Raw genomic sequence first — 26707 nt, 5'->3', positions numbered from 1 at the left:
TTCAGTCCTTCCAATGAATATTCAGGGTTGATTTCCTTTAGGACTGGTTTGATCTTGCTGTCCAAGGGACTCTCAAGAGTCTTCTCCAGCACCACAATTCGAAGGCATCAATTCTTTGGTGCTCAGCCTTCTTTATGGTCCAACTCACATCCATACATGACTGCTGGAAAAACCATAGCTTTGTCTATTCAGAACTTTGTTAGCAAAGTGATGTCTTTGCTTTTTAATATACTCTAGGTTTGTCATAGCTTTCCGTCCTATGAGCAAGCTTCTTAATTTCATGGCTACAGTCACCGTCCACAGTGATTTTGGAGCCTAAGGAAGTAAAATTTGTCATTGCTTTTCATTTTTCCCTCATCTGTTTGCCATGGAGTGATGGGATTGGATACCATGATCTTAATTTTTTGAATGTTGAGTTTTAAGCCATCTTTCTGGTTCAGATGTCTTAATACATTATTCAGATTGGTGCAAAGTTCTGGGGACAGCTGGGTCAGTAGTGTTTTGCTTAATCTGGTCCATAGCCAGAAAAGAACACTTCACTGACTTTAAGAAGGAAGTTTTCTGACAGGGAATGGGCTGAGGTTGACAAGTGTTTTCTGGAGAGCAGTGTAAGAGGGGCGAGAGTGAGCTGGCTCTGAGAGGAGTCCCGTTTCTACCCAGGGAGCAGCAGTCGGCATGTAATTGGGGGTGGACCGCAGGGCCTGATGGTGGGGAGATGGGGCGGTGTCAGGCGCAGGTGTCGGGTTGAGTGGGCGTCTGCTCTCAGGGGAGGAAGGCCTGTTGTGTGGGGGAGTGCCACAGCTGCTTCTGAGCAGAAAAGTGGCAAGGCCCCGTGCTTTAAAGCGGTTCACCCCAGATACCAGCCTGTGTGTCGGCCGCTCAGTCCTGTCCGACTCTCTGTGGCCCCGTGGGCTGCAGCCCGCCAGGCTCCTGTGTCCATGGAATTTTTCAGGCAAGAATACTGGAGTGGGTTGCCATTTCCTACTCTAGAGGATCTTTGCAGCCTAGATATCGAACCCTAATCTGCATTAGTAGGTGGATTCTTTTATCACTAGTGCCACCTGGGAAGCCCCCAAATACCAGGACTCAATAAAAAATAGTTGCCATTATTATCTTTTTTGGTAATTAGGAGTCTTTGGTTCTCCTTTTCTGTGGGAATAGAAATAATCTTGAAACGTTGAATCACATAGAAGACCAAAAGACCCAATTCAGACTGTTATTCTAAAGTATTTATTACTGTATTTCAATTTAAGATGCCACTAATAGAAATTTTATTATTTTATTCATCACTTAAAGGGAAAAATGTTAAGTAAATCTGATAAGCCATAAGCTATGGGTGCATCCCAGTTTTAGAAATTGTTTGAAAAACAGACACTGAAATAGTTTTTTTAAAGGCTTATCTGTATTGATAAGTGAGCACTTTAAAGCATTTAAAACCCTCGCCCCGCCTGATATTTATAGCTCATGAAATGTAAGCAGGCTTGTAAAATTCAGGTCGGCTTTCATTCACTGAGGTAACGCTGAAGTGCTTTAGTTAGCTTTTTATTGGCTGTCCTGGGGAAAGGTCTGTTTTGTGTAAAGAAATTCGCATTGTAATACCTGCTTTGGCTGTTTGGCCACATTACATGCATACTGTGTGTGTGTGTTCCTTTGCCATAACTATTTTTTATTTTCTTAACTTAACAAGTGTTTGTGTGGAGCACTTAATCTTTCTAACAGAGGACTGAGTACAGATGCTGTCTGAGAACATACCAGTGTGAATTAGAAAGTGTGTATGCCTCACCTTCTTTGTCCGTTGCCTTGTTTGTGGACGCTGAGGTTGCTTCCATGTCTTGGCTTGCCTCATGTTTTATGTTCTATCACCCTGATTCCCTGTCACTGTCCCCATCATCTGACCCAGTTGGGCACCATCTGACCCAGGTAGTAGTGTAATGGGGCAGTTCTTCTGGTGTAAAGAAATGAGAGTACCTGCCAAATGCCACGTTTGCTTGTCCCCAGCCAACTGTATTATAGAAATATGTATTTTCTGCCCATTGCCCTTTTTTTTATTACAACAAATAGACAAGCAGCCGTTCAGGGTATGTGTGGTCTCCAGTTGAGAACTCGAGTTCCCTTCTCTATGAGTGACTGTCCAGAGATTGCCAGTCTTGCAGAGTGGCGGGCTGGTCCTAGGAAGGCCCCGTCCCACTTCTTCACCTCTCCAGGAATGGCATGCTTTGTTTTTAAGTTACTCCTCATCTTGTCCTGGGTCTTGAAGTGGATGAATGGGAGGGCTTCCTGTTCTCTCCCCAATCTAGACGGCCTCAGCTCTGTCCTTGTGTAAAGAACCCCAGAGAGCTTGCAGCTGGAGGCATCTTCAAAATGTAATTTTGTCTTCTATACCTTCAGGTATTTATTAAACTCAACCATAACTATCTCGGTGCCACCCTTTTCTCTAAAACATCTAAGTGAAGAAGTGATGATCAGTGCCACAAACCGGTTGTCACAGTTGCTCACGTCAGCAGAATTTCAGAAGAGCCACTCACAGCAAGGAAGATGCCCACTGAGAAGTGTCTGAAGGCAGTCTGTCCAGCCTGTGCGTGTTGCAGGCGCAGCGCCATAGGCGTGGCGTGTTGGGCTGCATTAAAGCCATCTCCCCCCTTTTAGAGCTGAATGTACAAACATGATGTCCACTGTCTGTCCCACCACCTGCCTTTTGGGTTTTAACACTCTGTTCTGCACATGTCTCTTCATTTTCACTTAAATCTTGGAAACTGTTCCATATTTGTGTTGATGGCTCCGCTTCATTTGTCTCAGTAGTGACATCGTTTTCCTTTGTGTAGAATGTGTTGAGCAAAGGTGTATTAAGTCGTCCCTTACTGGTAGGTATTTGGTTGTTCTCAGTTTTTTACTACCACAAATGGTCCTGTAGTAAGTCTTGATGCCTGTTCAGCTTTGTGAACATGTGCAGGTGTAGCTGTGAGATAACCTCCATGGGTGGAACTGCTGGTTCCAGTTTCGATACTGCAGAGCCTCTTTGGAGAGGTTAATCCCTTTATACTTTCACCATCAGGCATCAACAGAAGTCATGTTTGTCCAAACCCTTGTCAGCAGACTGAATTATCAAACTTCTAGATGTTTGCCAAACTAAAACTCATTTTCGAGTTACCCTGTTCATATTTCAGTGACTAAACTACTGTGAACATTTGGTGTGATGTTAATGTATTTAACTGCTGAGGTCTGTTCTCCTGATTTGATTGGTCTTTCTGCTTTGTTTTGTTTTAAACAGGTAGTTATGCTTGTCCTAGCTTGGAAATTGGATGCACAAAATATGGGTTATTTTACTCTACAGGAATGGTTAAAAGGAATGACTTCTCTACAGTAAGTCCCAAGGCTGCCCTGGGATGGGGGTGGGAGCGGGGGTCCTTGCTCTCCCCTGGCTGACTGCCTCCCTCTGGGACCTCATCTGGGTTGGGTGGCTGGAAAGCCTGGGATCTGGGCAGGCTTCACCTGTGGTCACAGGTGTGAAGACCAAGCCCCTTTTTCATATGTGGAGGAGGGCTATATGGATAAATTTCAGCAATTGAGGTTTTTATGTAATGTACACTGTTTATTTTAGTATTCCTCTAGAGCAGTTCAATAGAAATGGATCATCCTTTTGTCATATATGTGAGCCACATATATAATTTAAAATTTTCTAATAGCCATATTAAAAAAAGGAAAAAGAAACAGGTAAAATTTGTCTTAATGTATTTTTCTTAGCCCAGAATATCCAAAATATTATCATCCTAACATTAATCAATATTTTAAAAATCACTCAGCTATATTTTACTTTTTTTTTCATATTGAGTCTTTGAAATCTGGTGTATATTTTACATTTATGATACACCTCAGTCTTCATCAGCTGCATTTCTGGTACCCAGTTGCTGTGTATGAGTGACTACCATGGTCAACAGCATAAGTTTAAAATCATAGTGTTAGCATCTGGTTTATAGTTAGTGAGAACAGTTGAGTAAAGTATAACTTACAGGTGAAGATATTTATCTTTCATTCGATATATTCTCACATTAGCTTTGTGAATGTTTAAAATTTCATTACTCTAGTGATTAAAAATTAATAATAATAAAGATTCTGTTTATGTTACTTGGTGCAGAGTTGAAGAAAAAATCAGTGGTTTTATGTATTCACTTTGTGCTTACACACATGTATGTCTGTGTATGTGTTTTCATGTGTGTATTTGCTAAGAGTTTCACTCAGGAAAACATAAATTGTCATTCTTTTATCCCTTGAAAGATACAAATGAGGTGAATGATGAAACATTTCAAATGATATTAAAAGAGGAAGTGCTGATTCTTAGGATAGTATTGAATAACTGATCTAAAGTACTTAGAATGGCTTTTTCTTTTTATTTTAAGTAGGAATAATAGACTTGTATTAAAATTGGAATTGAAATGGCTTAATGGTTTTATTTAAATAATTTAGAAATTTGTCAGCTTTTAATATCATTGTCTCTTTGTCGTTGACAACAACACTTTATTTTCAGTGTGCTTTAGGCCTCACTTTTATGAGGCCTTTTCACTGTTCCCTTGTTTGATCCTAACACCTACCTTGACAGAGCAGTCTTCATCCTGCCCATTTTACAAGTGAGGAGACAGAGGCTTCAAAGGGCTATGTGATTTGCGATGGGATTAGGGGTAGGAAGAAAACCTAAGACTTCTGATTCTTCAGTCACATTCTTCCTCTAACAACTGTTATCTGATGACACATGCATTTTAGGTAAAAGCCAAATCACCCTTTTGCAAATACACTTTCCTCAGCATGCTCGAGAATTTTGGAGTTAAGTCTCTGGGATCTCATAGGATTGTGTTCGTCCTATTGGGAAACATCCTCAGGATGTTAAGCCCACCAACTCTTGCATCGTTTTCCTCGCTGCTTCTCTCTGGTGCTTTCTGGATAGAGCACGGGACGGCTGCTCCTTTTTAAGTTCCCTAGTAATGATGAGTGCAAGGTTAAATCAAGATTTCATTCAAGGCTTTAGAGGGGGTACCATCAGCATTTTTTTTTTCAGGCACATTTTCACTTGTCTTAAGAGGGTATAATATCCCATTTTTGTGTAGTTCTGGGTTCGTTTTTACATTTGCCTTTACAGAAGAATATTACCCAGTGCAAGGCCTTGCTCATGGTTTGAGGGTCATGTTGTCTGGGAGCTGAGTTGTGCAGTTTCCTAAAAGAGGCCTTGCGTGTGTGCTCCCAGGGTAGGGGGCGCTCCACACCCTCTCTGTTGGGAACTCTGACATTTTGTGTGACACCAGTGGTGGCAGGTGGCTTCCCAGAGAATGCTGGCACTCGGTCCTGTGGTGTACTGTGTAATAACAGACCTGATCCCTGCGGGAAGAAATGAGGAATCTTTCTTTTTGTGACATGAAACTCTGAGATTAAGTTTCCTCATCAGTGAGGTGAGGGTGATTACTCACAATAACCTCTAAGGTTCTTTGTAGTTCAGAAATAGTGCAATTCCAAGTTTTATGAATTTCCACCCTCCTCCCCCTCCTGCCTCCCTAGATCCGTCATTTGTTCAGCAAATATTTGAGTGGCAGTGATACGCCAAGCATGGAATTTTAGGTCCTGGGGAAACAAAAGCCAGGAACAAGACAAAGTCCATTTGAGGCAGGAGCTTGGAAGCAATGTTCAGCCAAAACGTCCAAAAGTAATAAGGTCACTTCTGTTTATGTTACTTGTATTTATAAGGTATTTGCACTCAATAAGAAAACTCAGAGGCCAGTCTTTTATATCTTCTAAAGATGGAAAATACTCCATCTTTTGAATGATCTATTTTGTCTTCTATTTGGAATTTTTTCCTTTTTCTCATTTTTGGGTTTATTAAATCTGTCAAGTGAACTTTTTTGGACTCAAGCAAAAATTAAAGTATAAAAAAAGACTTTTAAAAAGTTACTGTACTGTGGGTGCTTGCTAGAAATAAGAAGCCCAGGCATTTTAGAACCAGGGAGTTTTGAATCTGCCACTTCCTGGATGTCTCTGGTAGTGTCCCTAAAACCAAGAAGGTTGAAGCGATGGAATGTGGGGCACCCAGAATTCATCCTTGGACGTTGTCTGGAGGAGCTGCATGCCTGGCATTTCCAGGGCTGTGTTTCATGATTCTTGGAAGAAGTGACAGCAGCTGGTAGGGAAGGGAACATTGACCTCCAGGCTCCTGCGATGGTTCTTAGAGAAGGCACAGCTCTTATTTTATTTTGGCCCTGCCGTGTGACTTGTGCGGTCTTAGTTCCCTGACCAGGGATTGAACCCATACCCCGGGCAGTGAAAGTACAGAATACTAACCACTGAACTGCCAGGAAATTCCCAGCTCTTGTTTTAATTGACTGTTTTATTTTTTATCTTGTTCTAGCATGTGGGTTTCAGGTTACCTCTGATGAATTAAGCTTATAGAGCATTTAAGCTAAACAAAACAAAACCAAAAATGTATGTTAGCCTTGTAGCTAACTTTGCATAGATATGATGATGGTCTGGAAAAATACCTACCTTTGGGCTGACTGAGTGAAGGGGTGAAGGTTGTCCCTGGGTAATAGAAGAGAACTACCTTTGAGTGTATAACCTTTGAAGATTATCCTTATTCTTGTTACTTCTGACTGTGTTTCAGCAGCACGGTTGAAATAAGCAGTGATTCCTCAATACGTGCATATTTTCTTGTGGCAACTGATGTTCCTTGGCAGCATGGCACTGTCACACCGCGACTACCTCAGGAAAGCTGGGGAGATGGGCTGAATGACTGGCTGCTTTCCGAAGTCTCAGGCCAAGCCTGTTTCTTCACATCTTTGTTGGAACGGAGCCGTCTGCAGATGACCTTGCTGAGTGGCCACTAGATGGCAACGTACGGTTCAGACAGGGTGACTCAGCGGCCTGGATCCCTGGTGGGGGTTAGTACACCGGCTCTACGGGACCAGGCCCCTTTTAAAGCAGATCAGACTCTTTATTTGGAGAAGGAAATGGCAACCCACTCCGGTATTCTTGCCTGGAGAATCCCATGGACAGAGGAGCCTGGTGAGCTACAGTCCGTGGGGTCCCAATGAGTTGGACACGACTGAACGACTAATACTAACAGTAAACTCTTTATTGACAGCATCATCTCTAACCTCGTTAATAGACACATGGAGTGAAAGTTCACTTTGGGCGTTTAATGTGTGACTCTCCAGACCAACTCTGTGCGTCTTGCAGTGTCAGGATACCTTTGCCAGTGTTGGTTGGACTTGCTCCCCAGCTCGCTGTAGAACTCCACATTCACCTTGCAACTGCGTTATTTTCTTTCAGCTGTGCAGTGGTTCCTGCTCTAGAATCTGTTGAAACAAGCAACTACCCTTCCTTTCATTGGGCAGAACTAAACTAAACCAACTGGCCCAGATCTGGCCACTTTCCTGTGGTTTTGGTCCTTAACCTTTTTTCCAAATGAAGAGGGGAATTCCAGCCTTAGCTGTTTCCCTTCTCTTTACTCCTCTCCCATATTACTACTAATAAAATATTACTCATATATCTGTGGTAAGAAAATCAAATCGTAGAGTAGAGAGCCCAGTACACGGTAAGCTCTGCTCCTACTCCTGCCTCGCAGGTTCCCACGTACTGCTTTCTCATGCATCCTTCTAGCCTCCATGAACCCTATGGGTTCTGGCACTAACTGTCTAACTGGGCTATCAGTCAGTGTCTTTTCTTCCCCCCCATTTCTAACCTTTTCCCACAGAGATCCGGAGTGAGCTTTTCAGGATGGAAACCTGATCATGGTAACTCGCATGATAGGAGATAGCTTCCATTGTTTCTAGGTATTAAAAAAAAAAAAAAATCCAAAACAAACCAAAAAAGCCCCACTGTGGACCACAAAAACTTTATGGTCTGGCCCTACTTCTCTTTCAGCTTCTTTTTGGACCATGTTCCCTTTTACTCTACCCAGTCTAGTCACACGATTTTCTTTTAGTCTTTAGGCTTGGCATGCTGCTAGACCTTTATGCATACTATTTATTTAATTTAGAAAGCCCTCCTCTCCAAAAACATCTAGTTTCCATTTATCTTTCAGCTCTCAACTTACAAGTCAGTCCCTTAAAGAAGCCTTTTCTGACTTCTACAGTTAGCCTAATTTTAATCTTTTTTAGTTTTCAAAGAAATCAAGGAGGATATTCTAAATTCTTGTAAACTCATAGAAGTGAAACATTTACTGTAACTTTGACTTTTAGATATTTTATCATCTCAATAAATCATGGGAAGCTTTTTGTAGATAGCTACAAAAAAATTGCAGAAATTTCACAATTTTAGTGCTGAAAATAAATCAATGTGTCTTATAATGAACTATATTTTGGTTTAATAAAGTATGTAAAATATTTACATTGTTAATACTTGTAATATGTATTATCTATATTTGGTAGGAGGTAAAAGCTCTATAGGGAAACACAAAGAAACACATCCAGCATTGAAAATCTTTAATATTGCCAGTGAAAATGATGACTCCTGGTTCTCAATTTTAAGGGCTAGCTATTAGGAACAGAAAATTAGCTTGTAAAAATAGCCAAAGAGTCTACTTAGGAAAAAGGCTGTGATGTTACTTAAGAAAAAGACCCTGATGCTAGGAAAGATTGAAGACAGGAGGAGTAGGGGATGACAGAGGCCGAGGTGGTTGGATGGCATCACTGACTCAATGGACACGAGTTTGAGCAAGCTCCGGGAGATGGTGAAGGACAGGGAAGCCTGGAGTGCTGCAGTCCATGGGACTGCAAAGAGTCGGACATGACAGAGTGACTGAACGAGAAAAAAAAACTGTCACTTATCTGTGAAAACAGGTTGTCGTCACCAGGGCTTTCTGGAGAAATAACTGACTTCAAGTCTAGGGTAGAGAAAGTAGTACAAGGTGAACTAGAATATCTTGTGTCAGAAAGTGAGGATGTGCTCAGAGACTGATGGGGACGTGTCAGAGGGACACTGGAGGGAAGTTGTGCACCATAAGGATGAGGACAGTAACAGATCATAGCCCTGAGTCAAAGGCAAGAGTCTTTTCGTCCAAAACTAAGAAAGGTGGTGAGTGGAACTCTCTCTATAGAAAAGTTCCGGCCTATAAGTGTAAAAGCATGACAGAATTAGAAAAATCACCATTTTGCATCCTCAAATGTAAAGCTGATTTAGGCAGGGATCATAACAGATACTGAAGCCACCTGGTGATGGGTTGCTGAGGAACAGGATTGTCAGTCTCAAGGTGTCGTTCTCGAGGTTTCACACCATTTAGAGGGGCCAAGAGTACCTTTAAGTGGAGATGGGCGGGTACTACCTTCACCAAATGAGTCATCTTAGTATCACCAGTAATGAAACGGACTGTCCTCATGGGAGGAGAAGCACATAGCCTGGAGTGTTCTTCTCATGAGTGCTTAATCTAAGTGTAATCATAGGGAAATTATCTGACAAACTGAGATTCTGCAAAACAACTAGTCTATTCCCTTCAAAAATGAGATTGTCAAGAAAGACAGAAAAAAGGCAAGATACCTTCTAGAGACTAAGGAGATAGACACCTGAGAGCAGTGCATAAGCCTTGATTGGATCTCTGATGGAAAATTGGAGCTGGGGGAAAACTGGGAAATCTGCACATGAGTCATATATTAGCTAAGAAAGTTAACATTTCTGGGATATTAAGAGTGATGATGGCATTGAGGCATTTAGGAGTAAAGTGGCATTATGTTGGCAACTTACTTTGAAAAGGCACAGAATAAAGTGCTTGTATGTGAGAGCACAGATGTGACTGTGTTCATGGTGGACCCAGGGAATGGGCACATGGCTGCTTATTTACAAGACCTTCAGCTTTTCCGTACATTCGAAATTTCTTAAAAAGCATAGGAAAAAAAGCTCATCGTGGACGTGTTCCAACTCCAGGGTTTTTATTGTCTTTTGGGATTGTGTTTTATATTACTGCCCCACGTCAGAAAAAAAAACTCAGGTTATAATTTGCCTTTATTCTGTTTTTCTAGATGTGATACAACAGAAAAACTCAGAAATACTTTGGATTACTTAAGATCATTATTAAATGATTCTACAAACTTTAAACTTATTTACAGATATGCGTTTGACTTTGCACGGGTGAGTCCTCTGGATCCTATCCAGATGTTTCTCTCTCTCTCCCCCCTCCCCCTTTTCACTGCCTTTTGAGGTTTGTTTTACATGCTACAGCAAGGAAGTTGAGTAAGCTACTCCCAGGATGCTAGTTAGAATTTCTCTCTACACATAGACTTTCTACATGAGCTGAGTCTGGACAAGAATGTAATATGTCAACAAGAAACTCTAGTGATAGGCTTTAATAGCTCGTGTGATGGGCTTAGAAGTAATTATAAATGGGCACGTCATAGACATTGTTCTAACAGCTCTTAGTTAAGCTTGGAAAAGCTTTTGCTTCTCACGAAACGGCAAACCTTCACCCATTGAGTTTCCTGGAATAAGGTAGTCAGGTCGAAGCCAGTTTCACTACGGGTGCTGGATCATACCTGGAAATAATTTGAATTCGAATTAATTCAAATGTAAGCTAATTTAAATGGACAGGATTCAAATGCAGTTTCTGGTCATCATTTTGAAAAATGATCATCTTGTTTGTCACACAAGTGAGCCAGGCCAAGTTTGTGGCGGTGGTTCTACCAGAGTGAAATAAAGCTGTATTTTTCAGCCTGGTCCCCACAGGTAGTGAGTAAATCCTGAGGCCCCAGTTGCATTGTGTTCACTCACTGTCCACGGCCCTGTTCATAACGATATGACGATTATGCTCTGTTGCAGGATGGTAGTTTCCTGTTGTGTTTGTGTGTTTGGTGGGTTCAGGTGATTAGCTTTCCTGACTGATGATTTTTTTTAATGGTTTCCTTTTTTTTAAGCAGAGAACTCAGTAACAGTTCTTTTTTTTTTCTTAACCACCATGTGGATCTTTTCACTTTTTCTTTGCTTTGGCTCTGTTAGTTTAGCCAAAAATTTGTTTGCTGTTGAGATCTGGTGCACCTACAACAGCAGTAAGTTCACAGTGGTGTCCTCACGTGTGAATTTTTGCAGCCTCAAATGAAATTAGGACACGCATGAAAATGTATAGATGTTAGAAGTGATATGGTCAAACTCAGATGCAGTGTTTCACTCAATGGCATTTGTATAATTGTATCTAAAAGTTGTTGGTCAGATGCTTTTAGAGTAGAGGCATAGTTTCTAGGATTAAATGTTTTCCTTCTCAAGATTTTCCTCCCTGAGTCAGCAGTGTCCTATCATATGGGTGAAGTTTTGTTCAGAAGCATCATGCCTTTTCACCAGAACGACTGTATTTTGTAACTTCCTTGTTTGGAAGTGAAATTTCCCCACATATCCACTGCTTTAGAACTGGGTTCAGTTTTCCTTCCACCTGGCTGGCTGTCCCCTTCTCAGTCGGTCACAGAGGCTCCTTCCGATGGGGTTGAGGCCGTGCTCGTTGCCTGCACTGCTCCCGTGACCTCTTGCCCACGCCGTCTCCCTTCTCACAGGCACTAACACCAGCAGGGCTTGATCCATCTCCCGCAACCTTGGGCTGCTTGTCCTCCTTCGGCCATGAGCACCATCGCCTCCATGTGAATATAGCGCTTCAGTCACTGTGCGGACATCACAGTTGCTTCCCTAGCAGCCGAGTGATGAATGCGATGGTTTCGTTCTCCTTCACCAAGGAGTCGGGTGAACTGGGGCCCCCTGGTTGCTCAGCAGTAGGTCCAGGACCACACTCAGGTTCTGGCTGTAGGTCCCATCTCCGGGTTCCCCCAGGCCATTGCAGCCCAGTCCCATCCAGGCTTCCCTTCCACAAGATGCCTGTGCTCTGCTGACGGTGAACGAGCTGTCTGCGGAACCTGCCGCCTGCCCCTGCCTTTTGCCGTGCCAAGCGCTGTCTGAGCCTTGTCTGTATCCCTCTTGCTCGCTCCAGCTCCAGCTTCTGGGCCAAGCCACTTGGCTCCGCCATCACACAGGACCATCACTTACATGGCCCTCCTGTCCCCTCGAGCTGGGCCTGGGAGTTTGGGTCCAGGCCTGCATTTTTTTTGACAGTCTAAGGGACTGCGTGTTTTCTTTCTTCCTATCTCTGGTAGCAGCCTGCAGAAATCTTTGCCTTTTAAGGAGAGTATCAATAAATATCAGTGAATTAAGCCCCATTATGTAAAGCCCCGTTATGTAATGCTGAATAATAGTCACCCATATTTAATCATTACCAAATAGATTCAGTTCAGCTAAAATATACCCTAAGATGAATTTGTTATTGAATTTGTTTTATTTAGCTGTATCCCACAAGTTTTGAGGTGTTAAATATTCATTTGCGTCCAGCTCAAAATATTTTCTTGTTTCCCTTGTGATTGTTTTGGACCCATTGATTATGTGGAAGTGTGTTGTGTTATTTGCCAACTACTCGGATTTTTCCAAATAATCTATCATGAATTCTGCCGTGGGCGGAGAACATGCTCTGTATAGTCTCAGTCCACTGACAGGTATGGAGGCTTGATTTATGGTCTGAAATGCAATCTGCTGTGATGAATGTTTTATGTGTACCTGCAAAGAATGACTATTCTGTTGCTGTTCAGTGGGGTGTTGTATAATGTCAATTAGGTCAAGTTGGTTGGTAGTATTGGTCAGGTCTTCTGTACCCTGATTGATTTCTGCCTACCGTTCTGTTATTTGCTGAGAGACTGTTTGTTGGACTCTCCGACTGTGATTACTTCTGTTGTTTGTGTCGTTTCTCGTTTCACCGTATTTTGAGGCTTCAGGCTAGATTTATATATATGTACTAGTTATGCCTTCTTGAAGAATTGACCTTTTAGCATTATGAAGTGTCTTTCTTTATCTCTGATAATATTCTTTGTTCTGAAGTCTATACTTTGTTTGATAGAAATATAGCCATTTCTGCTTTTGTTTTAAGTAAAGTCTATGTGATATGTCTTTTTTCATCCTCTTTAAACCTTTGTGTCTTTATATTTAAAGTGGGTTTCTTTTAGATAGCATATGCATAGTTGGGGCTGCCGGTATATGTCTTGAGATGCTTAAACCATTTACATTTAATGTGTTTATTGATATGGTTAAGTTTGCATCTCCTGTATTACTGTTCCTTTCCTTTTTGTCCCATCTATGTTTATTTCTTTTCCCCTCTTTTCATAAGTTCTTTTGGACTTTTTTAGACTCCATTTTTTTCATTCCATTCCACTGTTGTCTTATTATCTGTATCTCTGTGTTATTTTTTGTGATTAATCAGGCTTTACAGCACACATCTTTAAAGTCTCAGTCTGTCTTCCAATAATATGATACCACTTCGTGTATAATGTAGGAGCCTTTACAAGAGTACACTTGAATTTTGCCCTCCCATACTTTAGGCTGCTGTGTCACACATTTTGCTTATACATGTGTTACACGTCTCACAATATATTGTTTTAGTCTTTTCAGGCTGCTTAACAAAGTCCCAGAGACTCAGAAGCTTATAAATAACAGAAATTTATTTCTCGCAGTTTAGGAGGCTGGAAAGTCCAAGCTCATAGCGCTAGCAGGGAAGGTGTGTCTCTGCTGTAACCTCACATGGGGAAAGGGAGGAGGGAGCTCCCTGCAGTCTCCGTTTTAGGGGCGTTCCTCCACAGTCACGAGGGCCCCGCCTCTTACTACCGTCACTTGGGAGGGGGGAACACAAACATTCACAAGCATTCATATCAATATAGCATATATTGATATCACTTTTGCTTTAAATAAGCAGAAATGCCTCTTGTTTAAAAGCAACTTTAAAAAATGATCTATTTGACTGCACTGCGTGTTAGTTGCAGGATGCAGGGTCTTTAGTTGCAGCATACGGGCTTTCAGCTGTAGCACATGGGATATAGTTCCCTGACCAGGGGTTGGCCCCGGGCCCCTGCATTGGGCAGCACAGAGTCTTAGCCAGTGGACCACCAGGGAAGTCCCAAAAATGTCTTTTATATTTACCCAGATATATACCACGTGTGTGTGCTTCCTTCCTTTTGTGTGGATCCAGATTTCTATCTGGTATCGTTTATCTTCTGCCTAAAGAATTTCCTTCAGCATTGCTCATGGTGCAGATTTTCTGGTGGTGAGTTTCTAAGCTTTTATTTTGCCTTCAACGTAGAGGCATTTATCTAGAGAAAGGATTTCTAGATTGGCCGTTTTTTCTGTGACTGCTTTAATGCTCGCTCTCACCGTCCTCTGTCTTGTGCAGTTTCTGATGTCATTCATAATGCCTTTGCACATAGTGTCTTGTTTTGTTCTCCGGTTGCTTTTGTTCTCTTTCAGCTGATTTTCAGCAAGTTGACTATGGTGTGCCTCAACATAATTTCCTTATGTTTATTCTGATTAGGATTTGTTGAGTTTTTCGGTCTTTGGACTTAAGCCATTTGTATTAAATTGGGAAATTTCTCAGCTGTTATTTCTTCAAATAGTTCTCCTGTTCCCCCTCTCTCCTCCTTGTGGGACCACAGTTGTACATGTATTAGATGCTGGATGCTGTCACACACGCTACTGATGCTGTGTTCAGTTTTTGTTTTCTCTTTTTGTTTCCCCTTGGGTGATATTTATTACTGTACCTTCTAATGCTAATCTTTTCTTCTGCTCACTCCAGCTGGTATATTTTCATTTCAGATGCTGTATTTTTCATCTCTAGAAATTCTGTTTGTGACTTTTTCTATCCATTTCTCTCATCGTGATAATATTTTCTTCTACCGTCTTAAGCTTCTCGGATGTGTTTATGACAGGTGTTTTAACAGCATTGTGTTGTGGTCCTGTCATATCTGTCATATCTTTATCTCTTTCTCTGGTTAAAAGTTTTATTTTAGTTATGGGTCATATTTTACCACTTCTTTGCATTCATGATTTTTTTTTTTTCTGTTTTTTAATTGGATGCTGAGTATTGTGTTTTAGGTTGTTGGTTGCTTGGGTTTGTTGTATTCCTTTAACTAATGTTGGATTAAATTTTTTTTCCTGGTGTGTATTTAAGTTACTTGGAATCATGTTGTTCCTTTGAAAGGACTGGTCCAGAGCAGCCTCAGTCTAGGAATGACAAAGCCCCAGCAGGAAGACAACACCCTCCTGAGGATTCCACCCAAGGCTCTGTGTATTTTGAGAATTTTCGACTGTGCCTGGTGGGAGTTCAGACTGTTTCCAGCCCTGTGTGAACTCTGGGAATTTCTGCTTGTTCTTCTGCACTGTTTCTTTCCCTAAACTCAGGTGATTTCCTCTCACATGTGCACAGACAAGTCCTCAGCCAGCAACTAGGGAGACAGTGTGGGTCCCCAGGTCCCTCTGTGCAGTTCTACCTAGCTGGTATTTTGCCCCACAAACCACATGCCTCCTTGAAACCCACAAACTGTCTTTTCCAGTTTAGTGAGTTGGAGCTCCATTGAGCTGGGTTTGGGTTCCCTCTTCTTGTGCTGCAGCCTGGAAACCACCTCCACACAGTATGCTGGTATCACTGGGGGCTCATTTCTTTTTCTCAAAGACCACACAGTAGCATTTGTTAAATTTTCCAAATTACCCTTTCACCCACTCCAGTGTTCTTGGGGCTTCCCTGGTGGCTCAGATGATAAAGAATCTGCCTGCAATGCAGGAGACCCTGGTACAATCCTTGGGTTGGGAAGATCTCCTGGAGGGGAGGCTATGGCAACCCACTCCAGCATTCTTGCTTGGAGAATCCTCACGGACAAAGGAGCCTGGTGGGCTACAATTCATGGGGTCACAAAGAGTCAGACACAACTGAGCAACTTACACTTGACTTCACCCTTTAATATACCTGGGAAGAAACTATAGTACAACACCAGGAAAAGATAAAATGCCCGTTTTTAACATCTCTCCACCAAAATTATAGTCCTCAGGGCATGCTTGTTTTCTCCCTTGCTTTAGGACCTTGTAGCCGATTAAAAATAGCACTCGATTATAAAGTCGTATTATTTTTCTCCTAAGTTCACTTTGACTTGAGCTTACATACAGTCTTACAGACATCAGAGAATCGCGACGCTTTGGAGTTGAGAGACGCTGTGGAGGACATGGTTCAGTCTTGTCACTGTGCCGACGATGAACCTGAGGGCCGCGGCTCTGTCCCTGAGCCACACCGCCTTCCTGACTCAGAGTGGTCCTGTGGGGTCCTGTTCCAGGGAGGTGGTGGGACAGAGACTTGGGCTGAAATGGCCAGTTCCTTCTGCAAGTGGAATTTTGTCTTGAATATTTTTATGCTTAGTGTTTTTTCCCCTAATGTAAATTTTATTACATAAACAAATGTGGATTCCTTTAAGTAAAACAGTCATTTTTGGCTTGATTCCTTTAAAAGGACCTAGTGAGAATAAGATGGGACAAAGAGAATGAGATAAAAGACTAGAGTGATTTTTTTGGTTGCTCTGATGCTGGTTATTAAATATCAGTTAAGTTTGCTTTTCTGTATTCTTTGGGGCAAAGACAAGGTACTGTGCTGAAAGCCGTAGAAGGAGTTGCTCTTGGGGTTCTGAGAAGGGTGAATGTTGGGCTGAGTGAGGCGCGGAGAAGAACAGCATCTTAGCCTGGCTGAGGGTTGACACCATGAATGGATGACCCACTCTAGGAGGTCCTCCCACAGCCTAGGTGCTGGAAGGCGAGAATGACGGGGAGGACTGAGGGAAGTTTCCAGGCTCGGTGGGGAGATGGGAGCTGAGTGCAGCCCTTCTGCGTGACTGAGGCAGAGAGGCTTCTGGGTGGGTGGAAGGGGGGTTTTGTGGGGTGAGAGAGAAGAAGGGCAGTGAGTAAGAAAAGAATGGGAGATTTCTTTAGGGGCGAGTCCTGGCTTTTCAGCCCTTGCAGTGAAGCTTTAAGAAGTTGTATTGCAGGGTTTTGTGGAGGCAGAAGGTACTAGTGGAAATCCCGCCTTCTTGAGAGGTGATCCTGCGATGGTTAATCTGTTGTCAGAAGTCAGTCCTCACAGCCTGTCCCATGATGCACCCACCTTTTCCAACTGCGAGTGGTTTTATTTAGTTTTTGAGGTGTTTCAGGTCACATGTTAGAGCTCATGTCCTGGTCACTTCCATTTGGTGGAATGGTTGTGGATGTCCCTCATAGGGTGTGCTGAGGAAGATTTTGTTGGGTCTTGATGTTCAACACCCTGTTACCAGAGAACTCTGTCCAACTTTAACCGGAGATCTGCTGTGACCATTTGATTCATTTCCTCTTCTAACTTGAGTCAGTTCTTATTTCTTAAGAAATAAGATTTCTTAATGTGTTTGTCTGATTTCCCTCTCCATACAGCCCACAGCACGCCAGACATACACGGACACACACTGCTCGCTACTTCTTCCTTATACTTTTATTGTAAATTATGAGGAAGACAGAAGGCAGGCATGGGTGAGGACAAAAGTAGGAGGAATATGTGGTCATTTAATCCCAGGTTCGTTACTGTGAACATCTGGTTGGCTTTACCTTTAAGGTCACCCTTTGGTTATTGCCTGAATTTGCTCAGCAGTTGTTTGTAAAGTGAATTGAACTCTGAAGAGCTGAGATGGAGGCAAATGGGTACATGATGAAATGCTCAGGTTTGGAATTAGTCTCCTGGTTCAGACCCAGCTCTTATCAAGGTCATTTAACTCTTGTGCCTCGGTTTCCTTATTTATAAATTGGGGATTATAATAATGCCTCCTGTAATAGGCATATAGTAATAGCCTCTCATATTACATGAGTATTGAGTATAAGGCACTTAAAACTGTTGCTGGTTCAGTTCTCAATAAAAGTTAGCCATAAAATTAGAAATAGTGGTTGAATTTTTCTTCATTGACATTACTTACGTACTTGTAATCCTCTGGTGGCTCAGACAGTAAAGAATCTGCCTGCAACACAGGAGACATGGGTTCAGTCCCTGGGTCGAGAAGATCCCCTGGAGAAGGAAATGGCAACCCACTCCAGTATTCTTGCCTGGAGAATTCCATGGACAGAGGACCCTGGCAGACCACAGCCCATGGGGTCACAAAAAGTTGGACACGATTAAGCGACTAACACACACAAACCTCAGGTTTCAAATAATATCTTATCTTCTAAGAGTAGAATAATAGAATCTATACCAAATAAAATGACTGTGTAAAAACTGTGCCAGTTGACAGATCTTTTTTTTCTTTATGTTTTAAAGGAAGTGTCAATGGTTGAGCTTAACTGTGTAATTGCCTTGCAAAAACATTGTTATTTGTGTATTGAGATGCCGAAGTCTGCCTCTCGTGCCCTGATACTCCACAAGCAGAGTCACAGGGTCAGTGTTGACTGCGTACTATTTGAATTTCCTTCGAAGGGCTTCTAGATGTTTCTAGCTGTATTCCTTGGATTTGTTAAGGTGATTTAAAAAAAAAAAAAAACATTCAGTGTTTACGGCTGCTTCATAGCATCCTGGGAGGTTCAGTTCACTTAGTTGGGAGCACCTTTGAGAGTGCCGTTAGGATCACTGTCGGAGAACCCCCGGCGTGTCTCCGTCTCGCTGTTGCGTAGATGCTTGCTCTGGGAGCTCCCAGCCGTGCTGGCCCCAGGAATCCGCAGTGTTTGCAGTCATGGTCCTCTGCACCTAGCCTCTCACCCCGCCCAGGCCACACTGGTGATCCGCGAGACGCCACTGTTCGGATCGCGAGTGCCTCCGTAATGCCTCTCTCTTGTTTGCTAGGCAGAAGATGGTGTTAGTGATTGCGCGCTGCTGGCTGGCACCCTGGCAGAGCAGGAGTGAGTGAGTGCTGTTCGGCTTTCCAGCCCTGTGAGTCGGATGCCTTCCCTCCATGTTTTGGCCTCGCTGCCAAACACATGCATTGAAATCCTTCATGGTCACCAGTTTGTCAGATGGTTGCGCTGTTTCCAAGAGTCTGTCCAGGTCCTCTGTATCTTCTTTTCTGTCACCGTAGTGTACGTCCATTGTGATGGGGATGTGGATGGTGTTGGAAGAAGGCACAGTGTGCATCAGGGCATGACTGGCGACTTCAGGTCTAGTGAACGACTGCAGGCTCCTCAGAGCGAGAGCATTTCCAGGGCGTCCATGCCCTCAGCCCAGCGCTGCCTGAGCTGTTGTTCAGCTGGGGCCCGGTCCCGTGGTGCTGCGTGCGTTTTCACCAGGTCCCTGGCTTTCTTCCATGGGACTGTGGAGGGTGTCCATAGCGGGGTTTGCTGCTGCTGCTGCACCCACGTGACAGGACAAGAGGAAGTTTTCTGTTTGCTTGCACAGTGCATTGCAGAAGTGTGAGCCATGCAGCGCAACACACCATGAGGCTCGGGGGCAGGAGGGGGCCCCACGTCCTCTCCTCGGAGTGAGCCCTGCACCCCTGAGCAGGGTGATACATGTGGGCAGGGAGGGCAGGACAGGCTCTGGAGGGCAGGCCCCTCCTTGCCCTGAACTGTGGAGCCCTCCTCAGGCTGAAGCTGTGTGGCCGGGACAGGGCCGGCTAACAGAGCCATCTGACCTGGCCTGTGGTTGCATGGTCGTTGTGCTGCACAACTGGGGCCGAAAGGCAGACCCGTCGCACATCTCCATTGTTGGCTATTGAGTGAGGCGCTTACGTTTGCTGTATTGTTTAAGTCCTTTACTTTAAAATCAGTGTCAGGGCCAGAAATTCTCCTTGTACTCAAGAGCACTTCACTGTTAGAATCCTTGAGGTAACAGTTTTATCAGGAGGTATGTGTGGCTGCATGTGTGGCTGGCACGGGGTCATGCATCCTCCCTTAATCTGGTGAACGTTTAGATTCCACTCCACATGAAACAGCCAGGCACTTTCTCCCTTTATAGAAAGATACTTTTGCAAACTTTCTTTGAAACTAAGATACCAGGAGGAGGCTAGCTAGCATTTGATGTCTAAGGTTACCACTCAAGGTCCCAGGTCCTCTGTCCTTTTACATACAAACTGCCCACTTTTTAGTTCCCAAATGGAATCTTGTAAGAAAGATCAGTGAGGAATTAAAATTTTTAATTGTAAATGTAAGTAGAAGGAGCTTAACCTGCCCACATTCAGGTTTATGTAAGTGTCTGTTCTGGATTCCCCATGCAGTGTTGTCTTCCACTTGGCTGTTAGTTAGGGGTGTTCTACTAGATGTCGCTTGCAGCAAATCTAAGGTAAGCAGCATGAAGCAGGTAGACAGGTGGACATACTGTTTTCCCCCGGGGGTGGGGGATGGGAGATTCTCCAGAGCCCCAATGTTCATTGTGAGCTCCGTTGGATTCCATCATTGTTAGGTACAAAAAAAATATTTACAGTGAAATAAAATTGGTGGAAGAAAGATTTTTTTTCAAGGAAACCTGATTCCTAAGCATGAAATTTGAAACCTTTAAACTGTTATTTAGTTAAGTTTTAGGTTTTGGGGATCAGTAGTTATGATGTCAATAATAATCATAAATGTCAAACAGCTAGTGATTGAGTTATGGATTTTTATTTATCCCAAGAAATAATCATAGATGACAAACATGTCCCATGAAATAATCATAGATTAGGGTGATCATTCAATTGATGTGAATCTTTCTCACAGTAAAATTGTATAGTACAAAACTGTTTAATCCTTCCATTATGTCTGACCACCTCCCCTCCCCCTACCTCAGTCTTGATTCAGGTTTTTATGGTATATGATATAGGAGCTGTTTACTAGTTCCTCACTGAAGTGAAATAGGAATTTGGATTGTTGAAACTGATTGTTTGGGGGCACCTGGCTCATCCTTGTTTTTGTTTGTTAAACAGGAAAAGGACCAGCGAAGCCTAGACATAAACACTGCCAAGTGCATGTTGGGACTGTTACTAGGAAAAATCTGGCCCCTTTTTCCAGTTTTTCACCAGTTCTTAGAGGTACTAAATTGTTACTTTGTGGAATGTGTGTTTGCTTGCTTGGAACTGCCAAGTATCCTTTACTTGATCCTTTTCTGTACCTTTCTGTCTGTCGTCCTTCCCTGCCTGTAGGAAGTGGCGACATACTTACTGCCACTGAGCACACATCCCCGAGCCCCGAGCATCCCCGTGTGCACTGCACATGCCCCTGGCCCCCTGCAAATGCTCCAGACAGCGCAGCTCTGGACTCTCCTCTCTCGTCCCCCTTTTAAAAGTTTTGTTTGTGTTTAGATTTCCTGCTCTTTATAACAAGAGTAAAACAAGATTTACCTTATCTTGTGGCTTTAGATGAAGTTCCACTTTGATGAAGCGAAGGTTAGAGAACAACCATCCACTCTCCCACTTAAGTTCAGTCTGTAACATGTCCTTAACTACTCTCACCTTCAAGCACCTTGGGGACCTAGATCAGTCTCAGTGGCCAATTCCTTCAGTTGGTATCTCCTGCAGTTTAAATTTTCTTCATGTTTGTGTTCGAAATAACCCAGCACTTCCCTCCATTGTTATCGTTTGTTTGCTCTAAGTATTAATGAGAGAAATTCTGAGCTGCTGGTTATTACGCACCATCTCTGATGCCAATGTAATAATACTGTTAAGACCTGGAAGAACCTGAGATGGAAGTCTGAGTTACTTTGTCATATATAGCCTCCTTCTTGCCCTCCAGTCCCCAAACCCCTTTAAAAATTGCTTTTTGCTTGAAAGGATGAGGCTGTTGGATCTTGGAGAAAATCCTGGACTTTACCCTGACTCTAGCTTCACTCTTGAAATAATCTTCCTTACAACTTGTTGGTGTAATGGTCCAGAAAAACTTCCAACTGATAGGATTCTTTGAGAACTGTTATTAAAATTTGCTTTTAACATTACTAACTGGGATTCCTGAAGAAAGGTATGAAAACTAGTTTTTAATATAAGAAGCACTTGTTTACATGACAGCCCGTATTTACCAGTGATCTCTTCCAGTTTCTCTGACAACCCTCAGAAATGTTAGCTTTATTTGAAAAGTGAGTAACAATGGGCTCCTGATCTCAGGAGGCTGGGCAGAATTTAAGGCCGGGTGTGAAGGTCCTTCTGTAGCTGATTTGACTTCACACGTTTCGAGGAGCACCATCAACTGTTTCAGTCACTGGGTTTTGCTTTTAGTTGCTTAGAAAGTTACACTTGTAGTCTGTGCTTTGTTCTCTCTCTCACACCAGCTTGCATTTTCCTTTAAAAAGGACCCAGTAATCCTTTTATTTGAGCTTTTCTTGTGTTTGCATCCTCCAAACCATTGGCTCAACTCTCTTTGCTTTTTATATACTTGTTTTGTTTCCCAATGTTCCCAATTTTAGTGGCAAAGTCTTAAGAATTATCAGACTGGGTTTTATTTTTAGATTTTTATACAGGAATATTGTATTTTGAATATGCATGTGGCCTTTTTCTTGTCTGGGGGGGAGAGAAAAACTGCTTCATGGCTGTTCTTAGTCCTTGTATGATTAGACACAAGTTTTTAATTATTAGGACACTAATTCTTCAGTGGCTGGGCCTCCTGGTCCCGAGACTGCTTGCAGCACTCAGCACGGTCTCGTTGAGTAAACCCGCAGCGGCATGCGCTGTTAGCTGACAGCTTGACAGGAAGCATGATGTTCACGTCAGGGCCTGTTAATGGGAGCAGCTCTTTATTTAGCACTTACTGTGTGCCACACACTCAGTAAAGTGCTTTTCATAAATTACAGAAATTATCTGTCCTAATCCTTACCACATCTCTGTGAAATGGATATTATCCCTCTTTCACATAAAAGGACTTTTGCCATCGAGAAATTTCACTTCTAGGGATGTAAAGTTGTGTTTCTTTGATGCATTTGTTGTTTTATGTTGAGCCCCCATATATTTTTGCAATGAAAATTGTCATCCAGAGTTTCCCTCTCGCTGTCTCTCCCCCTTCTCCTAGAATGGTGCCTAACACACTGCAAATGGAAAGTGTTAACCTTCGTGAGTGTTAACCTTCAAGCTGATTGTCACAGCAGTTGAAACTGATTTGTTGTGTCAGTAATTCATGTTATTTTTCCTCCACCAGCAATCAAAATATAAAGTTATTAATAAAGACCAGTGGTGCAATGTGCTAGAGTTCAGCAGAACAATTAACCTTGACCTCAGCAACTACGATGAAGATGGAGCATGTAAGTACTGGGTGGGCATCGCTTCCCCCCGCCCCCCGCACATTTGCTCCTCAGCCTTGTCATGAGAAGTCTCATAGCTGTGTTGTTCCCTCCCCCTCTTCTCTCTCTCTTCAGGGCCAGTTTTGTTGGACGAGTTTGTGGAGTGGCATAAAGACAAACAGATGTCCTAGGACTTTATGCATAGCAGCGAGAGAGTCACTGTTAGCACAGTCGTGTCAGCCGTTAGCCATAAACCGCTGTTTGTGTCCAAGCGCATGCTGCTTTCTTGCACTGTCTCCCTTGGCAGGGGCGTCTTGGTGTTTGCTGTTGAATGGGCCAGCTCTGCTTGCTGTGTGGCATTGTTCTCTTGGAAGGCTGCCTTGCAGTTTGTATTTACACTACAGATTGGTGAATTTGCCAACGTCCTCACTGTGATTATGTGTATATTGCTGTTTAAATTTTGTATATGTGTATAAAAAGACAAAGCTTCACCTAGAGATTATTTCTGCAAAAATGTATTGTAAAATAATTTTTGTGGCATATTTCTAGTCCCTTTTTTCAGATGACCCAATTACACTTTTCTTTGGTCTCAAAATGTAGCATTTCAGAACACAAGACAGAACAGCTGTTACCATATGCAAATGTTGCCAGAATTAACCTTATTATTTAAGAGGCCAACTTTGAAAGGAGGTGGGAGTCGTAACTTTCAGAGGCGTTATGCCAAACCTAATTTGGTTTACTTAAATATTAGCATTTTGAAGTGATGAAAGTTAGAATAATTGAACATATAGACCCATACCTTGCCACAAATCATCCCCACCATGCCGGATATAGGTTTTGATTTTCTAATGTTAAAGCTGTCATAGTTTCAATATAGGTACAGATGAACAAATTACAGTTGCACCTTTTTTTCCCATTGGTTTTAAACCCTTGTACACTTTTTTAGTGCTTTTCTTTTTTCTTTTGCATTCTTCTAGTCAGTGTTTGGTCTGCTGATGCTTTCTATGCCATTCTAAGTAAAATTTATTTTGCCGCCTCCGTGAAAACCTAACGGTTTGCTGGCAATTTATAACTGCAGAGCACTTTTAGTTGTGGCTTGAATTTTTAGTTAAGCTTTCATGGTGCATAATTTTCTAGTTTTGCAGGGGCGGGGGTGGGGGAGGAACTATACTGTAAGTGAGAGGTGTTTTTTTTGTTTTCCTTTTTTTGTTTCTTTCACGCTAGGCTTTTCCTGGCAGAATGTCCATTGCAGGCAGTGGACACGACACCACCAGCATTGAGCTAAAAACTCTATTACACGGTAGGACCTTTCCTGGAGGGGCCACTCGTCATTACCTGAGTAATATGTACAGAGAGGTGATAGCCATTATTTATGTGGGTGAGGAAACAGGAGCAAACGGGACGGTATTTTTAGGTTTGTATTTTATGTTTTTTTTTTTTTTTTCCTTTTCTTGTCTTAACCCTTCTCAAGGAAATGTATAAAAAACATGCTTCTCCCTCAACTCTCTGGTGCTATTGAATGACTTAATTTAGTCCCTAAAGTTTTGTGAGAACACAGTAGGCTAATGACTTAAACGAAGTGAAAGTTACTGGTGCATTTGAGCAAGTGAATGCATAGTTGTGAGCAGAATCCATGACTGAACATGTGCCAGTTGGAAGAGGTTCAGATTATTTCAAAACCTGGCCCCAAAACCTTTTGGGTCAAATGTGAACCTTTAAATGGCATTATGAGTAAAGCACACAGACAATGCTACTGTTTGACCATGATTTCAGTTTCTTTGCAAACAGTGTTCAGACTTTCATACTTTTTTTTTTTTCCCCTAAGTGAACCACCAAAGACAGGAATTTTGTATGTATATACAGTGTGTGTGCATATACAAAATCATGACCTGGTAGAATGAAATTCACTTCCTTTTTATACCAAATAGAAAGGTTTGGTTTGCTGTGAAATAAACCAGAAGTTTGAAAAACTCTGTAGTGATTAAGCATACTTAATCATTCCTTGTTTAGAAGCTGTAGACTCCCCTTCTACCTTACACATTCACACCAGTTTGCACAAATTCATCCCTGAAAAGAACAGAAGACGTTGACAGCAAGCACAGCTCCTGAGACCAGTGTGTTGAAAGGGCTTCCGTTCCGACGGGTGCCTGTTAACTCCATTGACAACTGGCTATAGGCAGGTTCCAATCTGTGGAGAACTTGATTCATTTTCAAAAGGGTCCCATGAATCACACTTTAAAGGGTCCCTTTAAATCACACTTTAAAGGCAGCAGTTCTTAAATTTGATTGACTCTAGTTTTGTTTAAAGCAAATAGAAATCATCATTGAAATTATTTTGAAAGGTACTGTAAGAAACTGGAGAATTTTTTAACAGTAAGCACAGTTAATCCCAAAATAAGAGGATGGCTACAGGGAAAACGTTACATTTTAATACACAGTGAACATTTTGATGACAGGGGTTTTGGAAAAGCCAAGCAAAAATGATTTCATGATGTGTAACATGGAAGTAAGTATTCCAAAAGGATGATCTTGCCTATTAGAAAAGGCCAAATAATCTCTGAATTCCCTTGAAAAATAAATCTTTGTGACTGCAGCGTGCTTGCCCTTGGTTTCTGTGATTTTATGCAGTTATTTTTAAGGGGAAGAAAAGGCAGAAGTAATAAGATATTTTTTCATAAAAATCTCCCTGAGTTACATAAGTTGAGCAGTCACAAGCACTTATTTATGGGCAAATGCTAAGTAAATGAGGGTGCCTTTTTCTGGTTTTTCTTTATCACCTACATCTCCACCCTTTCTCTCTTTCTGTCGTGTTTTGGCCTCCACGTTGCAATACTCTGTGATAATGGAATCCAACTTTTAGATGTTTACCATTGCGGTAGGTCAGAAATTGCATTATTTGATTTGCCATAATCATCATCTATAATGTTGGGTGCAGCTTATTTGAAGCATGACCTCTGAACTAAGTTTTTATAAAGCTGACTAGACAGACTTCTAGGATCTGGATTAACAACAGACTTCTATTGCCTCTCAGTCTCCATCTTAACAGTGCTTTTGAAGTTTATACAGAAAGCTTTAAAAGTTAGTTTGTACCCTTGGTTTTTATTCTTACAACTGCTAAAATACCTCTGTAAGCCTTATCTTTTATTCTTTCATATGTTGTATAATATATGTATAGAGTCCATTGACCAACTAAATTGTTGGGTGTCTGTAAATGAGACCAAAATGTGGGTTGCTTCTCTTCATGAGGTCATTTCTCTCGGGGTTACTGTCAGTGAACTGCAGCTAACCCGTAACTGTGAATGCTTCGTGTCCTCAGTATTTGCATCACCTTCATAAACGTGTGCAAGTCCTGTGACTCCCAGCTTAACTGAAATATTGTTATGCCACCTAACTTGAGTACAGCAAACTGGTTTTAGGTTTTAATGGAATTGATGTAAAATGATACCCCATAAATAAAAAAGTTATTTGTGTTTGGTTTCAGAACTGATTTGTTTATTTTTCTCTTTTCTGGCTTTCTCTTATAAAACCCCTTTAAGGTAGTTTTAGACTTCCCTGGGTAGCTCAGACTAGAATCCGCCTGCAGTGCGGGAGAGCTGGGTTCTCTCCCTGAGTTGGGAAGATCCCCTGGAGAAGGAAGGGCATGGCAACCCGCTTCAGTACTCTTGCCTGGAGAATCCCCATGGACAGAGGAGCCTGGCGGGCTGCAGTCCATGGGGTCGCAGAGAGTTGGATGCGACGGAG

At 42.3% G+C, this 26707-nt stretch overlaps 1 protein-coding gene across 7 annotated transcripts in view; it reads left to right on the top strand.

Annotated features, from left to right (window-relative positions):
• Positions 1-26410, top strand: part of DCUN1D4 (defective in cullin neddylation 1 domain containing 4) — a 69231-nt gene extending 42821 nt beyond the window's left edge. For all 7 annotated transcript variants that reach the window (XM_065914330.1, XM_065914332.1, XM_065914333.1 and 4 more), the window contains 5 exons: positions 3269-3360; positions 9990-10098; positions 20691-20795; positions 22885-22987; positions 23102-26410. In XM_065914330.1, coding sequence (XP_065770402.1) covers positions 3269-3360; positions 9990-10098; positions 20691-20795; positions 22885-22987; positions 23102-23157 — 465 coding nt within the window. In that variant the 3' untranslated portion in view covers positions 23158-26410. The remainder of the gene's footprint in view (positions 1-3268; positions 3361-9989; positions 10099-20690; positions 20796-22884; positions 22988-23101) is intronic.
• Positions 26411-26707: the final 297 nt, after the last annotated feature.

Source organism: Muntiacus reevesi, chromosome 22, assembly GCF_963930625.1.
Source record: "Muntiacus reevesi chromosome 22, mMunRee1.1, whole genome shotgun sequence".
NCBI classification, from domain to species: Eukaryota; Metazoa; Chordata; class Mammalia; order Artiodactyla; family Cervidae; genus Muntiacus; species Muntiacus reevesi.
This window is presented reverse-complemented; position numbering and strand designations above follow the sequence as displayed.